Source organism: Protopterus annectens, chromosome 2.part0 (genome assembly GCF_019279795.1).
Source record: "Protopterus annectens isolate FY-2018-M chromosome 2.part0, PAN1.0, whole genome shotgun sequence".
NCBI classification, from domain to species: domain Eukaryota; kingdom Metazoa; phylum Chordata; order Ceratodontiformes; family Protopteridae; genus Protopterus; species Protopterus annectens.
Window position 1 is genome coordinate 1,152,467,667 of NC_056728.1, and position 18,557 is coordinate 1,152,486,223.

Here is an 18,557-nt window from a genome sequence, read left to right on the forward strand (position 1 = left end):
GGACACAGAGTAGGGCGTGGTACGATCAGGCCAGAACCTGTCAAAGTAGAAGCTATTCAAGCGTGGCCAGTTCCTGTTCATAAAAAGCAAATGAGAGCATGTCTAGGGGCAATGGGGTACTGTGGACAATGTGTGCCCAGTTGTGGTGCAGTGGCTACACCCCTTACTGATCTAACTAGGACAAATAAACCAAATAAGGTAGTGTGGACCACAGACTGCAAACAGGCATTCAAAAAACAGAGAGATCTTGGGAGGACTCCCTGTTTAAGCCAGCCCAGATTACAGTAAAGAATTTATTGTGCAAGTGGATGCTTCAAAATATGGGAAGGGGGCTCTACTCAGCAAAGTTTCCTTAGAAGGAGAAGAACACCTTAGTGGGGTTAATAATACCAATGCAAATGAATTGCCCTTGACATTCTCAGACAGACCCAGTTTTCTTAAGTGTCGTTTTTCAAGGGTCACTTGAAAACCATGCTTGAGTCATGGGGGGAGAAATGTGAAGAAATTAGACACTGTTGTTTGTGCTAGCATATCTGGCAGAAGTCTTTATAAACAACTTCTGATTAACCTGTGTATTACATGCCAGCATGACTAGCTATGATAGTGTAAATAAGTTCTTACATGCTGATTTATAATCTGGTTCCTTTACATTTCTAACCGCATATTTGTGAAGAAGATTCTAAATGCAGACCATCTCAGAATCAGCTGATCTGCAGAAGACCTCATCGGAACGTTGACAGTTGCTATGTGTTACTGTCAGAGGCTGAAAGACAGGAAGAAACTTTAGTAAACAGCTGTTGGTTGACTTTCAAAATATGAATTGAAAATTAGAAATGGAACAGTTGACAATTAAGGTAGTCAATAAAAGAGCCTGTTGAAGACAGATGAAGTCAGTTACAGTAGTACTGTACAGTGGATACCCAAAAAGGACTCACCAAAAACTGTAATCCTGCATTTGCTCTGTTGTAATAATTTAGTTTAGATCAGGGACAGTGTTCTTTAGTTATAATTTTCCTACCTGACTAGTCAGAGTTTTTCTAAATGTTGGATTTCTATCTTTCAGTACTAATTTCATATTACCAGTGATTAAGTTCAGTTTGTTTATTAGAAAATATTGTTATACATTTTTTAATCATTTTGCTCATTATTAAATATTTTTATTGACTTACATTGTGGCTGGTCAATCAGGGTTTTCTTTAGTGATTTCAGAGTGCTTATACCTGCTTTGATAATCTCCCGGGCCATTCCGAAAGCCTGGCTGCTTTACGTAGCTTGCTGCCATTTGTTTTAATATCTAATTTTCATAACTGGATACCTGTTTAAAATGGCATGAAGGCTCACTAATTTGGTGGCAGTGTGTTACCATATTATTTTGGGAAAGGGCACAGCTGGAAATCTGTGTCAGACTTTCATAGAACTGTCTGGATGTGTGAGATTTAATTTAAGTGTGAGTGTATCAGAGGTCTTAAACTGGGGTACATTGCTCTGGAGTGTGTAATAAACAGTTACATTAGGGGTGGACAGAAGTATACGGTCCAGTCCCAGCTTATTCATCATGTTCCTGTTGGACTCTTAGGGGAAATTGTGAAGTATTAATCCTATGTAAGTGACAGTCTCACATTGGAGTTAGTAGTGAGGACTGAAGCTCTTTAGCTACTGACCCAGGATGGTGGGGAATGTCAAATTACTGTTGGCAGTCAGGTGGGGTATTGACAGGATGTCAGAGGTATATTAGCTGCTTCCAGCAGTTAATGGGGAGGAGAGTTTTTAAACAGTTACAGCTGTGACTGCATTCCTTATGTAACCTTTTGCTAACAGCCCAATAAAGACATCAGTCATCGTTTCCCTTGGAAGCACTGATCATGTACAAGTAAAATCCTTAGAACATCAGCTAGTATCCTGTTCCTTTGCACTCTCTTGATATTCTGGCACTTGCTTTTGCTACCTGGGTGTGCTAGTACTTCATATTCTGAGACAAGAGAAGTTAGAGGTCTTACCTGACTTACATGAAAGGGACTGGCTGAATGGGGAATACTGAATACTACTACTGCTTCTGAATGGGGAATACTGAATACTACTACTGCTTCAGCTGGGAAGGGGAGAAGGATGGAGTTACAATGACTTAATGTCCACCAAGTACTTGGAACAAATTGTCTGTTGGTACCCACCACTCGGTACAAAACACTATGAATTCAAATAAATCAAACACTGCCTGGGACATATCACAGAAACAAGACAGGAAATTTGTTTGGTTTTATAGTCAAACTAGACATTTGCTACACTAAATTATAGGTCAAACAGTAATATCTACAAAACACAACAACTCAGGCTAAAACGTAATTGAGAAGTATAACTTACAATTTGAGACAGAGGGACTTTGTGCAGTTGCATGGCTTCCTTGGCCGAGGAGCAGACTCTGATGGAGTTATTCTGTTTTTGAAGAAAAAACAAATGGAAAGACAGTGTAAACATTAAATATTCTAAAACAGAAATCTATATGTTGAGACAATGCTGAAAAACATTAGTTATATCACACTTTTCTACATTTTATTTCTGTGTAAAACCAATAATGACAAAGATTTTAGTGCAACACAGAATGAAGTTAGTTTCTGTTAAGACGAAAGTGAAGAATAAACATGTGAAATGCTAAAAACCTTTGATCTTGGTCCTTCTACTACCTGCCATGATATAGTGGTTCTTTGTTTTTACTGGTTTTACTCTTAAGTGTCCACTTTTAGGTGGAATTATTTTGTATTAATACTGATGACATTTCAATTAAGAATAGTTGCAAAATCCCCTGGGGGAAAAACAACACTCGGTTAGACTCCAAATACAGGAATATTAACTGAACTGGAAGTTTTGACTCTGCTCTTCAGTCAGTGCTTGCTTGAATTTTATTATTTGTTAGTAACTGCAGGTGTGGGGGTAGCCACATTCTTTGATTTCCTGTCCTTGCCTATTTAAGTGGTACAGTTTGAAATATTTTCTGCTTAAAAACCTCAGCTTTGGCCGGCTAAGATATAGCTGTATTCAACTGGACGTATAAGAGAACCTTTATCTGCAGTTTTTTTTCAAATAATATAATATTTAAATTGATTTAACTGTGTTACAGGAATATTAACTGAAGTGGAAGTTTTGACTCTGCTCTATCTTAGTGGCCTTGAAACTGCCCGCCCCTCTTGTAAATTTGTGTTTGGATACTACTCCTGGGTCCATCTCATTTGCTCACTCAACTGAGTGCAGTGAGATCATATTCTGATTTCAGGCACTCCTACTGTGTACAAAGAGAGCATCTGGGAAACAGAAAAAAAATTTTAAGCTCGTTTCCTGCCTTTCCTGTTAAGTGGTATAGACTGTTTGTAGGCTTCTGAGCCCCCAAGCCCTTTTGTGTTGCAGGGAAGCCTTCTAGCTTAGTTTTTTTTTCTTATAACTAGCCAGTTTTCTAGTTTCAGCACTCAAATCTGTTTCTTTGAACTCAGCACTTGTTCAGAACTCATTGTAAGCACTACATAAGCTGCAAATTACTACAGCACTCAACTTTCTTCACTTGTCTAGTGGAAAGCAGTTTTTAGTACTTAATAAATAAGCACTTATCCAGGCATGTTTAAGGGTCAGCTCCCAGTGATTTCTCCTATCTACCTGATGAATCTGGGCATCTTGGGGCAATGCAGCAATTGCCTCATGTACACAGACAACCCTCTCCTCCTACCACCCAACACTACAACCTGTGAGAGATACACTTATATAGCCAAACTGGAAGCAAAGCTCTCTTCACCCAAGACTGGACTAGACAGTCAAGAGGAGAAGGTAAACACTTGCACCACATCACACTCATCACATAGTCCCTCAAAACCTACATCACCAAAACACACACATAGAAACACAAAACACACACCTACATTCGCGGAGGCTCTCAATAAAAACCTGCCCAAGCATCAGGGACATCCAAAGCATAAACACAAGCAAACTCCACCCCCCAACACAACCCAAATGACACATAGCCCACAAACTCAGTGTGCCACTCAACCACAGCCCATAAGGCATAACAACGTACCCAACACTCTAGTCATAGGTGACTCTATAGTCAGGCACACTGATGTTCCACTCACTAGACTAAACAAGGAGAAAGTTACTGTCAGCTGCCTGTCAGGTGCCAGGATCCGCCACATAACACATGCACTCAGGTCACTCCACAATAAGTACAAATATGACACTGTCATTGTCCATGTTGGTGTGAATGACCTGAGACGTACCTCCCTGGACTACATGAAAAGAGACATGGAGGAGCTCTCCGATCTTGTATCCCAGGCAGATATGACCCTAACCCTGAGTAGCATCCTGCCATCACCCAGAATACCACAGTACAAGGACAAAATGATTGACTTCAACAATTGGCTAAGCTTCTGGTGTCATTCTAAGGGGATCCAGTATTTGTCTGCCTGGGACGACATGATCGACAGTCCACGATGCTTTGCCAGAGATGGCCTGCACCTGTCGCCCTTAGGATTCCGGATACTGGCTAAGGCTCTTGCCACCCCTATAGTGCCTTTTTTAGGCAAGGTTCAAATGACAAATTCATCACCGTAACAGGTACAAGCAAGCAAAATCTGAGGGTAATGCTACTCAATGCTAGAAGTCTAAACCTCAAAATGCACTCACTCGAGGCACTCCTTAAAATGGAGAACATTGACATCTGTGCAGTGACAGAAACCTGGTTCAAACCTCCAGAGAGCACCCCTGCATTACCAGGCTTCAATTCATACCACACCTTTCGGCCACCTAACCCAGAAAGAAGCACTAAAGGCGGAGGCGTGCCCATATTCATTAAGGATATCCCCACCTCCAGGCTAGTTGCACAGCGTAATGCATCCGAGATTATCCAAGTGCAACTAACTCTGGGGAAGACCGCCATCCAAATTGTAGCTTGCTACAGACCCCCCACCATGCCCCAGGATTCACACTCCTCATTTCTTGAAACACTGGAAAGTATTAGGGTACAACCCAACACCCTAATAATGGGCGATTTCAAATACCCCACCATTAACTGGGAAAACTACTCATGTACCAACTCTTTTGCTCAACGTTTTCTAGAATTCATAAATTCCAACGCCTTGGATCAACTTATTCACACCCCCACCAGGGGCAGCAATATCCTAGACCTGGTCATTACCAACATGGGAAACCGGAGTTCCACAATAGAGGTCAATTCCTCGTTGGTCAGATCCGACCACAAGCTAATCAGCCTAGACATCCACATCCCACCCCCAGCCCCAATTAGGGAAACCATTGTAAAAAACTTCTCAAAAGCCAACTTCACACTTCTTAAGACAGAAGTGGCAAACTTCATGACACCCATGCAGACGGACAATAGAGGTATGACTGCCGAATCCTACACAAATGCACTTTATAAGCACTTACAAGAGTGCATGGATCATGCTATCCCTAACAGAACCAAGATGTTATCCTCCAAAAAAAGGAAGCCAATCTGGTGGTCCTCTGCCATAAACAAACTCTACAACAGAAGAAAGAAACTGTTGTGAAAAAGAGTAAAATTCCATGACTGGAGGAACTCCCTGGTCAACCTCAGTAAGAAGCTGAGATCCCTCATAAAATCCTCCAAAGCTAGTTACGAAAACAAAATTGCCACTGACTCTAAAGACAACCACAAAGCATTCTATAGCTATGTCAAGAATCTAAATGGGAACACTCAGAACTGCTCTGAGTTACAGCATAATGGCACGAAATATACAGAACCAACTGATATTGCCAACATCCTAGCAGATAGGTTCGGTACTAACTTTACCCCCCTCTCACCCCCTAGAGGGCCTATCTCTATACCGGAAGAATGCAAAGTTCCTATAATCACGGCTGCACAGGTAAAAAACACACTCTCCAAAGCCAAGAACACAGCATCCATGGGACCTGACAATATCCCAGGCTGCGTTCTATACGAACTACAGAATGAACTGGCACCCTACCTAAGTACCATGTTCAATCATAGCCTCACCTCAGGCTTTGTACCCACTTAATGGCACACCGCGACAGTTATCCCACTCCACAAGGGGGGAGCCACGACGGACGCCGGGAACTACCGCCCCATTAGCCTGACGAGCCTGGTCTGCAAGGCCATGGAACGTATCATCGTGGAACTCAAACAAAAACATTGGTAATCTCCAAACTCTGGACCCTACTCAGTTTGGATTTGTAAAAGGCAGATCATGTCTCCTAAACCTGATTGACTTCTTTGAAGCAGTCACCAAAGCCACAGATGAGGGTAAAATGGTTCACACAGCTTATCTAGATCTCGCCAAGGCTTTCGACACCATTCCCCACTCTGGAATTATAGATAAGCTCACTAAACTAGGTATAAATCCCTATGTCACAAGATGGGTTGCCAACTGGCTAACGGACTGAACCCACACTGTGAAAGTAGCGGATTCCAAATCCGACATCAGACCAGTGACAAGTGGAGTACCACAGGGTTCAGTCCTGGGTCCTCTCCTGTTTGGTATCTACTTCTCTGAAGGGCAGGCCAACACAGAAGGTCTTTGGCTAACAAAGTTTGCAGATGACTGCAAACTAGGAGCCACAATCAAAACTCCTAACGATGTGGACAAACTACAAAAGGGCCTCACTGAGACAGATACCTGGTGTCAAAGCCATGGCCTGAAGCTCAATGCCAAAAAGTGTATTGTCACCCCCTTTAGTAAAAACTCTGTACCCATGAACTACCACATAGCTGGTAGTCTACTTAATGCCGAAAATGTGATAAGAGACCTTGGGACACAGGTGGACAGTAGTCTCTCTCTTGATAATCACATCGCCACAGTGGTCAGGAAATCCTTCTACATGGCTCATCTCATCACAAAAGGATTCTCATCCAGAAAAAAAAAGAGGTATTTGTTCCCCTCTACTCATCACTCAAACCCATTATAGAGTACAATGCCCCTTTTGGTATGTACCTCACAAGACATCTACAACAACTGGAAAGACCACAGAAACACCTCACAAAGAGGATTACTGGCCTCAAACAGATGCCCTATGCAGACAGTCTCAAAAAAACTACAGCTTTACTCCATCGCATATCGCCTACTCAGGGGCGATCTCTGCCTAACACACAAAGCTATGTCAAACCCAGAGCTACTGGACATGCTCCACTTAAAGAAATCCCAATCCCTCCGAGCTACATGCTCTAGGGACCTTAACCTTGTCACCACAATAAACAGAACATACTGGAGGGATAGATTTCTGTCCCAGAGACTTTCCATACTCTGGAACAGATTACCTATCTATGTCAAACAGAGCTCCTCATTAGCACTCTTCAAGAAAAATCTTGATGACTGGATGGGAAATGGGAAATTCACCCCGGGTTCACTTCTGTGGCTCTGCTCGACAGGGGCACAGGAAAATAATTTTCTTGGGTGGCGAAAGCCAGTGTACATTTTTTGGCTAGGCTTGTATGGACCCTAGGGCCAATAGCGTAGTACCTACCTATGAACCAACATGGCTTTGAGTGTCACAGTAAAAAGTGATATAATCTACTTTATTTCAATCTATTCTGAAACATTCACCACAAAATAAAAACTGTTTACCATCAAGCTCCAATTTAAATAACTACATATATACTATAAAGACAAATACATATTTAACAATGGTACAAGGAAAATGGACAGAGTACTGAGTTCACTCTAACATCAACACAAAAGTACCAAAATAGTAAAATAAAAAAGTTGCAGAGTTCCACGACAGATTTACCTTTTATTTATACAAAAAGAGAGTAAGCACTTTTGCGATCTACCCAGATCGCTTCTTCAGACTGTATTACAATGTCATCTTATCTAACCAAGCATTTTAAACATTCAGTCATTAACACATTGCAGTTAATTAATCACAATTACCTAATTAAAACATGGGAGTGGTTCCCTTTCAATAAAACCTTTTTAAAAATCCAAAACTTCTTACTTTGCCATTCTTTTGTATCAGCTTATATCTAAACAAAATACTTATAAAAAACAGCTCCGTATATATGATACAATAGAAACATAAAATGTTAATAAAAAATATTAGCAAAATATTACCTATGAAAATGCATGTATATATATATATATATATATATATATATATATATATATATATATATATATATATATGTGCATATTATTATAATATAGGCCTAACTAAGCTAGATCACAACCATTTGGCAGAAAAAAATTCTTAATTTCATTTAATATACTTGAATTCATTATAAATATAGACATAAAGCAAAGGCAACATATTATATAATAAGGCATGGATATAATATTAAAAACATAAATAAACATTTAGTTCATTCTAATGCCGTGCTTTAAGGAAGGGTTTAAGTGATACTGCATCATTTATTCTTGGATGTTTATCTGCATTTAATTTTATAATCCACTTCTGTTCTAGTTCTTCAGTTTTATTTTTTATGTCACCTCCTCTAAGGCCTTTCTTAACTACCTCAAGCACAAAGAATTTAAAATTATGATCTTTCCCTTCTTTTTGAATATGTTTGGCTAGAGCATTAGTTTCTTTACCTGTCGCAATGTCTCTCATATGTTCTAGAATACGTTCTTTTAGCATCCTATTCATTTTACCTATATAGTATGCTTTGCATATTTGACAAAAACTGAAATATACTATGTCAGTAGTTCTACAGTCTGTTTAAATATTTGCTTCTATTTAAAATTTATTCACTGGATGAAAAAAGGTAGTGCAGGAAAAATATATCTGCATGCTATACATTTTCTACAGGGGTTAATACCTTTCCTCTGTGATGTAACTATATGTATAGTATTTTGTGATTTATAGCATAGCTGCCTTTTTAAAGACTTTTTATTAATGAAAGAAAAGTGTGGTGCTGAGTCTATTACTGTTTCTAAATCCTTGGATGCAGTTAGAATATTCCAATTATTTTTAAAAACTTTACAAAACACATTTATATCGCTGGCATAAGTAATAGGAAAACGTAGTCTTGTATCATTGTGTTGTCTATCCTTTGTCTCTTGATTTTCTATTCCCTCTGAGAAATAAGGACGGCCTTTCATTCCTCTTACTGCCAGTGTTTCATTGACACATGCATCTATTTCAGAGTTGGAATAGCCTCTGCTAATAAACTCATCCTTCAATATTTCTGTTGCTGGCTTAAGTTCACTGTCACTGTTGTATATTTTCATATTCCTAATCATCTGCCCTTTCAGGACATTTCTACTAACATGTCTGGGATGCATACTACTTTTATGCAGTAGGCATTTTTTCCTTGTCGGTTTCCTATATAAACTAGTTTTCATGTCTCTTAATCCGGATTTTTCAAACATAACATCCAAGAATTCAATTTTATCATAAGAATATTTGTGAGTAAATTTCAAAAAGTTTGTTGTATGCAAATAATCTGTGAAGTCTTTTAATTCAGTTTCTGACTTCCCCCATAAAATGAAAAGGTCGTCCACAAATCGTGTATACCATAGCACGTTTGCTATACTCATGTCCTTGCAGTAAGCATGTGTTTTCCCATTGTACCATAGCTAGATTGGCGTAGCTATTGGCACAAGCAGTGCCCATAGCTATGCCTATCTTTTGTAAATAATAGTCACCAAAATGGTTTTATGGGGGGGGAAGTCAGAAACTGAATTAAAAGACTTCACAGATTATTTGCATACAACAAACTTTTTGAAATTTACTCACAAATATTCTTATGATAAAATTGAATTCTTGGATGCTATGGTTGAAAAATCTGGATTAAGAGACATGAAAACTAGTGTATATAGGAAACCGACAAGGAAAAAATGCCTACTGCATAAAAGTAGTATGCATCCCAGACATGTTAGTAGAAATGTCCTGAAAGGGCAGATGATTAGGAATATGAGAATATACAACAGTGACAGTGAACTTAAGCAAGCAACAGAAATATTGAAGGATGAGTTTATTAGCAGAGGCTATTCCAACTCTGAAATAGATGCATGTGTCAATGAAACACTGGCAGTAAGAGGAATGAAAGGCCGTCCTTACTTCTCAGAGGGAATAGAAAATTAAGAGACAAAGGCTAGACAACACAATGATACAAGACTACATTTTCCTATTACTTATGCCAGTGATACAAATGTGTTTTGTAATGTTTTTAAAAAGAATTGGAATATTCTAACTGCATCCAAGGATTTAGAAACAGTAATAGACTCAGCACCACACTTTTCTTTCATTAATAAAAAGTCTTTAAAAAGGCAGCTATGCTATAAATCACAAAATACTATACATGAAGTTACATCACAGAGGAAAGGTACTTACCCCTGTAGAAAATGTATAGCATGCAGATATATTTTTTCCTGCACTACCTTTTTACATCCAGTGAGTAAATTCAAAATATTAGCAAATATAGATGCAGACTGTAGAACTACTGACATAGTATATTTCAGTTTTTGTCAAATATGCAAAGCATACTATATAGGTAAAACGAATAGGATGCTAAAAGAACGTATTCTAGAACATATGAGAGACATTGCGACAGGTAAAGAAACTATTGCTCTAGCCAAACATATTCAAAAAGAAGGGAGAGATCATCATTTTAAATTCTTTGTGCTTGAGATAGTTAAGAAAGGCCTTAGAGGAGGTGATATAAAAAATAAAACTGAAGAACTAGAACAGAAGTTGATTATAAAATTAAATGCAGATAAACATCCAGGAATAAATGATGCAGTATCACTTAAACCCTTCCTTAAAGCACGACATTAGAATGAACTAAATGTTTATTTATGTTTTTAATATGACATTTAATTATATACATGCCTTATTATATAATATGTTGCCTTTGCTTTATGTCTATATTTATAATGAATTCAAGTATATTAAATGAAATTAAGAATTTTGTCTGCCAAATGGTTGTGATCTAGCTTAGGCCTATATTATAATAATATGCACATATATATACATGCATTCTCATATTTTTTATTAACATTTTATGTTTCTATTGTATCATATATACTGAGCTGTTTTTTAGAAGTATTTTGTTTAGATATAAGCTGATACAAAAGAATGGCAAAGTAAGAAGTTTTGGATTTTTAAAAAGGTTTTATTGAAAGGGAACCACTCCCATGTTTTAATTAGGTAATTGTGATTAATTAACTGCAATGTGTTAATGACTGAAGGTTTAAAATGCTTGGTTAGATAAGATGACATTGTAATACAGTCTGAAGAAGCTATCTGGGTAGATCGCGAAAGCGCTTAACTCTCTTTTTGTATAAATAAAAGGTAAATCTGTCGTGGAACTCTGCAACTTCTTTATTTTACTATGTATTTAACAATCCTTACTGCCTGTCACAAATCCACCCTCAGTACTGACACAATTGTTTGTTTGTGTCTTTTGGCTTTTCCCGGTTAGGGGTCGCCACAGCGGAACTCTGGTCTGCTAATGATTGGCAGTAGAGTTTTTATGTGCTAGCTTGCCGGGCCTAACGCACAACCTTCAATGAAGGAACGCCCATTCACGCATGTCGCCACACAGAAGACACTCTGAGAATCGAACGGGCAATGTCTGTGAGGCGACAAAGCTACGGCAGCACCACCACCGCATCAGTACTGACAATTCCAGATCTAAATTTAAAAACCTTCACTACTCCTGGCAACATCCCCATTCCATGTATACATCTGCAATTATTACTGCATGTGAAAGAAGCTCAAAACATCACCTTCTCCCTAGCATAAACCTATTTATTATGTTACCACTTACCAATACTACTAGAACCAGCACTAAACCACTGAAACATATACTCTTAAAAACTCTCAACACACTGCTTTAGCCAAGCAACATTTAGTAATAGATTAATGTTAAGAAACCACAATTTCCTGCAGTACTTAAAATCTTATGCCTGGAAAGTTGTACTATGACAACAACATAAACAGAGTACAACTCTAAATTACACAGCCCCACACCACCACTCAGACAATTCTCTCCAAAAATTATAGTTAAACCTTCAACCCTATAAAATTCTAAAACCATGTATACATCCAGTCAGATGTACTCCACCATAGTCTAAGTCAATTACCTAATAAGGGGACACTTAGCATAACTGACTGTAACCATGTAACATTTTCAACATTAACATCATGATTTTACCTATGTATCTAAACAGCCTTACTTTGAGATGATAATATTTAGGACAGCCCCTCACCTATCACACTTTTTACTTAACCTATTAGCTACACCTTAAAATATAATGGTACAAAATAAATGTAAATGCAGGAACACACATGAGGTGAACATCAAGCAGTTACATAAAAATACTGCCCACATGTAGTGCTAACATAATGACTACCATGTGACTTTAGAAAAATATTATTAATAAACGACCTTATTGAGCAAACTTTTGACTCAAAAGTGATCAAATTCAACAACAGTAACATTTCTTAACATTATCATTAGCTTCACAAGCACATATTTCTCTTCACCACTGTTCTAAGGTATACCCCATTAACTGCTTGTTATTTTAATCTGCAATATGAAACACATACAATATAAACATTTCTTTGCTACACAAAAATAACATTCAAGTGTACTTGCGTATTATCGCAACCAGATTTTCGCAGTTGCGGTAATACGTTTGTTGGCCCAAAAATGGATTGTGGGACTAAAAGTAAGATAGAATTTGATGTTTTCTTTGGGTACAAAGTAGTTTGTCCCAAATTAGTAGCGTAAATTAATGCAGAAATGTGAAACTTGCTTTGCGTGCATCAAAATTGTTTGCACTGCTGTCTTAGTGCAGAAGTGAATTGAGGACGCACGGGAAATGCTCGTTCGTTTTTACTGTGTGATGGATTACTACAAAATTGGATACTAAACTTTTTCCTGAGAAGAAGAAATCTGGAGCAACACATTTTTTTGGTAAATAACTAGTTTTATTTGACATACTGTAGGAAATAATTGAAGTTAAAGGTAATAGCAATCCAAACAATCAAACAGAGATGAAGGTCTTGACGATGGAGGCTAAAGTTACGAAGAGCATTCTTGTAGTATTTGACAGAAACTGATTTTTTTGGGGAGATAGCAGTTATTGTTGCAATGTTTTGTGGATGTTTTGCATAGTACTCATGTGGATGTCTTCCGGATGTTTTTGAGCAACATATTTGTAAATATTGTATCGCTGATTAAGGAAGCATACTTGTAGATGGTTCACTTGCTGGGTTACACTTTTTGTATGGAGAGAAATTGTCTGCTATTGCTGTCAAAATTGCATCAAATAAGTCTTTCTTAAGTGCAAGCTATGTTTCACGCCAGATGTATTCAATTAGGTAGGAGTCCAAATGGTGTCTTGCAGTGCTTCTCTGTTTTTTGTTTCTCCACTTAACAGATTCCCCACATTCTCTGTATGTGTTGTGTATGCACTCCTGTGCTTGGATCTACAAAGTTGTAGCTATGGTTTACTTTTTCATGACTGAAACCAGCTTCTTCTAGTTGTTGAGTTTGATATGCCCGCCATGAATCTGATTAAATAGTAGTGCCCTGTTTAATGCATGCTTTGATTTTATTAAATAATGTTGCGGCTGTTCTATCAGGACCTTTTACAAGAAAAGTCTCTCTTGTCTCCCTACATATCCCTCCAAATAACCACTGTTGAGGGAGAATACGGCCAGCATTACTTTTACGTCTAGTAAAAAGGGTCTCGTCTATTTCCACAATACACCTTGGCCCTCCGATTTCTTTCTTGTCCTTTTTCTCCATTTCTAAGACACAGACATCACGTAAGTAGTTACACCAATCTATGACTGTCTTGTCAGCCATGTCCAGTTCTTCCTGACAAAAACTTATAGATGTCATCTGCTTTGCCCAAAAATAAATGAAGCGGACAGCGGTGGTAAAATTAATTCTATTTCCTTCAAAGAAATTACTCACTCGAACTCCTATGTGTTGGTAACATTTTTCTGTATTGCATTTCCAAAAAATCTGCTTCCCATAGTATAATGTCATTGAATGTCCGGAACAGCATTCTTTACTTGTTGATATAATGCCATATTGCTGGAAAAGTGCTATTGACTCCTTTTCTGTCTTAGGTAGATCCCACAAACACATTGTATTTATAAAGGTTGCTTATTGGGTTTAGTTCACTACCAATGGATATCTACATAGATCGTCTTTACTAATCTGAAGTATAACTTTGACATCATTTACAGGCTCGCGGCTGGGGATATGGAATGTGTATTACACATAGCGGCTGTGTAAAATGTATTTACAGTGACAAGATGTTGGAAAACAGCATAGCTTGAAACAAGCACTCATTCCTTTATATTTACAACGTTTTTGCTACCTAAACAATGTTTTTAGATGAAGTTGACATTGTCAGTGTGATTTTGCATGCATTTCTTTTTAGATTTCTGCATTGGGAAGCAAGCGCTATTATCGCGAAAATCTGGTTGCAATAATACTTAAGTACCCATTCAAGTTGTACATTTATTACACACACTGAGTCACCCAAGCGAAAACAATATCTGTGATAAGCTACAGCATTTTAAATGTTTGATCCTTCAATAACAATTCATGATGAAAAAATGTAGGTCCATAAATTCCCATCTTTCTACACTGACCAACGTGCATTTGTTTTAAAAACATTCTTACTGCAAAAATCAGACAAGAAAACGCAAAAACAAAAATGAGTACATATGAGTTTGGCATCATCTTACAATATTGGGATACACTTCAAATTTAGTGTCTCAGCGTTTACAAATAAGCATATGTTGAACGAAGATCTAAAACACCAAAAAATGAAATACTCTGTCTAGGGATCCAAACCACTTCTGCAACATCAACAGAATGGTTTAGAGGGACAGGTATATCTCGCATAGGATAACACTGCTCTGGAACAAGCACTCCAGCCACATAAAACAAAGTCCATTCCTGTCCATATTCTAGGCTGCAACTTGGATCTCTAAATGGGAAGCAGAAAATTTATCCCAGGACTGGCCCCTGTACTACTAATGGACAGAGTCAGCTCCTAAATGCTTTGTTGCATGCATGGGTCCCCTCAAATTATATATGGCATGATACCAGTTATTCTCATTAGGGGTAATAAACAATTATCAATGAAGGGATGAGCAAGGCCAATCTCTAACCAAATGGGATAAGTTAATTGAATGCAAAAAGGGTAACTGGCAATGCTTAACATAACACCCGCAATGGCCACTAGCCCAGTATTTACCTATGAATCTATGAACATAAAAACCTGCTAAATCCAGTGGGTTAGAATTACCTGCCATGAAAAGCAATGTTTCACAGTATTTTATTTTTCATTTTAGACTGGTTAACCAACTAAATTGATTATTCAAATAAACTGCCTCAGTCATGACCCAGTCTTCACAGAGAAGAACATTGCAACTGGTATGCTTAAGACAATAATAATGTTTTTGCTGTATATCAGTACATTCATTGTATGTAAAAAGTGCATGTACTATTTTTCACTAACATTCACATTGTTTTGTTGTTCATCACTAACATTCACATTAGGAGTTCTTTACAGCATTGTACTCTGCTTTAATTATATACAACTGCACTGTTTGCATTTTGTGGAGAACAGCATTGCTATCAAAAGGGTTGTATACATACAATAGCTTATACAGCTTTTGCAAGGCTGTTGAATATATAATTTGAAAAAAGCCTAAAGCTTACGGCTGGATATGAAAGTCTTTCATCTTTACATACATAATTTTCATATGTACACAATTAAGTAAAACGAGTAATAAGATTCTACAGCTATAATTTCCTATATACATAGTTGATATTGACAAATTAGATGCTGTAGTTTAGCTGACATAAAATGTTTTGGTATGGGAAGAGTTGTTCTAGACACTCCTAGGAATTCATTAACTTGCATGTGCACACAGTTCTAAGCCTACATGCTTCATTTGTGTTACTACAATGAGTAGTTAAGCGACTAAGCAAGCCTACATGCTTAGCAGCATCTGTTAGTGCTAACAGCCACAAAAAGATGCACAGAGGCTCAAGCACAGAATATAAACAGGCAGTATATACACTGCCAACGCCAGTAAGCAAGCATGTGCAGGCAGCACAAAACAAGACAAGGGCAACTTGAATGACATAAGAGATAGGGGAAGTTTAATGAGAAAAGTGTAGTTAAATATATTTGTATACAAACAAGAAGTTATGTACTCACCATAATGTTTGATGTATGTAGTCCATCTTGCTTCACATTCTTACCCGTGGGTTCAGAGCCAAATGTCGGCTCTGACTCGGCCATACTTTAGCTCGGCCATACTTTAGCTCGAAGTCTTTCAATTGACTGGGCCAAGATGGTATCCCATGCTGCACTGTTCTCTATCCCCAGATCTACTTTGGTGCGAGCACCAGCACTCACTCTCCATGCATAACACCACCTAAGGAAGGAAGAACAAACCAAGAATGAAGGGAACTCTGAAACCAGGCCTAACCTCCAGATCCTCCAGGATGGGGGAAGGTGGGGGGGGGGGGTAAGTAAGAATGTGAGGCGAGACGGACTACACACATCGAACGTTATGGTGAGTACATAACTTCTTGATGTTAGGTAGTCCAATCTTGCCTACATTCTTACCCATGGGACAGCGTCCCTAGCACCTAAATCCTGGGAGGCTCAGTGGAAAATACTCCTGAGCACTGTGGAACCAAAGAAAGACCTGACTCTAGATACCACATCTAACTTGTAATGAGTAACAAAGGTGTGAGGAGATGCCCAAGTAGCCGCAGCACAAATATCATCCATAGACAATCTGGCCTAAAAAGCTGTAGATGTAGATACAGACCGGGTAGCGTGAGCCTTCACTCAGAACAGTAAATCTCTTCCCCCTGAAGTATAAATGAAAGAAATACAACTGGAAATCCACCTGGACAACGTGACTTTGGAAACAGGAGACCCAATTCTGTTTTCCGAAAATGAAACTGATCAGATTTTCTGAGGTCCTTCGTTCTGTGCAAATAAAATTGTAATTGTCTGTGCACATCCAACTGATGAAATTTGAATTCTGCTTTGTTCGAGAACTGAAGAAAAAACACTGGTAATTCAATGGATTGGTTAAGGTTACTAACTGACGCTACTTTGGGAAGAAAGGGTGGATTTGTTCCGAGAGAAACCCTGTCCTTATGAAAAATCAAATAAGGTGCTTTAATTGATAAAGCTTGAAGCTCCGAAACACGTCTGGCTGACGTGATGGCTATCAAAAAGACAGTCTTCCAAGTTAAGAATTTTAAATCACAAGTGGCTGCAGACTCAAAGGGGGGGTGAAGTAAGACCCCGTAAAACAAAGTTTAAGTCCCAAGGCATAACAGGTTCAGAGACAGGAGGATGAAGCAACAAACTGCCTTTCAGGAAAGCCTTACAGAGTCTTATGTGCCATTAGACTAGGTTTTCTCTGCGACGTTAAAGGTAGAAATCGTCACCAACTGGACTTTAATGGTTGCGGCAGCTGATCCCTGGTTGAAAAGCATAGAGAGGAACTCCCAATACTGACGAGATTGGAGCTGTGTAAGGGTCAATCTGTTTGGCATGTGCCCAGATAGAAAACCTTTTCCATTTGCTGTAATAAATCTTCCTGGTCGAAGGCTTATGAGAGGAAGATAGAATATGAACCACCTCCGGCGAAAAATGGTGAAGCCTAACTAATGATGGAAGTGCAGTAGCCAAGCTGTCAACCGGAGGGTCCGAAGAGAGGGATGGAGTGGCCCTGACATGTGAGTCAGTAAGTCTGGTTGTGGGTCCAGAACCCAAGGAGTGTCCATGAGATAGGGATGGAGAAAGGGGAACCAAATTTGACGAGGCCAGTGTGGAGCAATCAGAATCATTTTGCTTCCCAAGGGTTGCGCTTTCTGAATAACCTTTGACAGCAAAGGAACCGGAGGGAAGGCATATAGTAGACCGGAGGGCCAATCGTGGACTAGAGTGTCCCTGGGTGACTCCCCCTGAGGGGAGATAAGGGTGAAGTAGCTGCTGCATTTGGCATTGAGGGGGCTGGCAAAAAGGTCGCAGCAAGGCTGACCCCACCTGCAGAAAAACTGCTCCGCAACTTGACAGTTCAGGGACCACTTGTGAGGCATCAGAATAGCTCTACTTAGCCTGTCTGTGATCACACTGGACTTCCCCGGAATGTGCGCTGCTACCAGAAAACATTGGGAAGACACTGCCCACTGTCACACTCTCATGGCCTCTCTGCAAAGGGAGCACAACTTGGTTCCTCCCTGTTTGTTCAGATACCATACCACTGACATATTGTCTGAATGGATTGCAATAGTCCCGAGAGGAAGAAAGCTCTGAAGTGCTTGGAATGCTAGTAGCACTGCTCATCTCCAGGACATTGATATGCAGATGCATCTTGTGCTCTTGCCACGTGCCTTGGACTGTCCTGCCTAGATAATGCCCCCCCCCCCCAATCTGGGAGGCATCTTTGGTCACCGTGGCAACCGGAGGCGAAGGAACAAAGGGCTTTCCCGCATTGAGGTTGTCAGTGTGAAGCCACCAACTGTGATCCTGTTTGCACCTGTCTGAGTAGAATAGGGTGAGAAAGTGGAAGATGTT

The 18,557-nt window shown here is 39.0% G+C and overlaps 1 protein-coding gene across 9 annotated transcripts in view; it reads right to left on the bottom strand.

Moving 5' to 3' along the window:
* The window catches only part of LIN54 (lin-54 DREAM MuvB core complex component), a 1,508,411-nt gene that overhangs the window by 292,602 nt on the left and 1,197,252 nt on the right, over positions 1–18,557 (bottom strand). For all 9 annotated transcript variants that reach the window (XM_044061349.1, XM_044061353.1, XM_044061352.1 and 6 more), the window contains one exon: positions 2,359–2,430. In XM_044061349.1, coding sequence (XP_043917284.1) covers positions 2,359–2,430 — 72 coding nt within the window. The remainder of the gene's footprint in view (positions 1–2,358; positions 2,431–18,557) is intronic.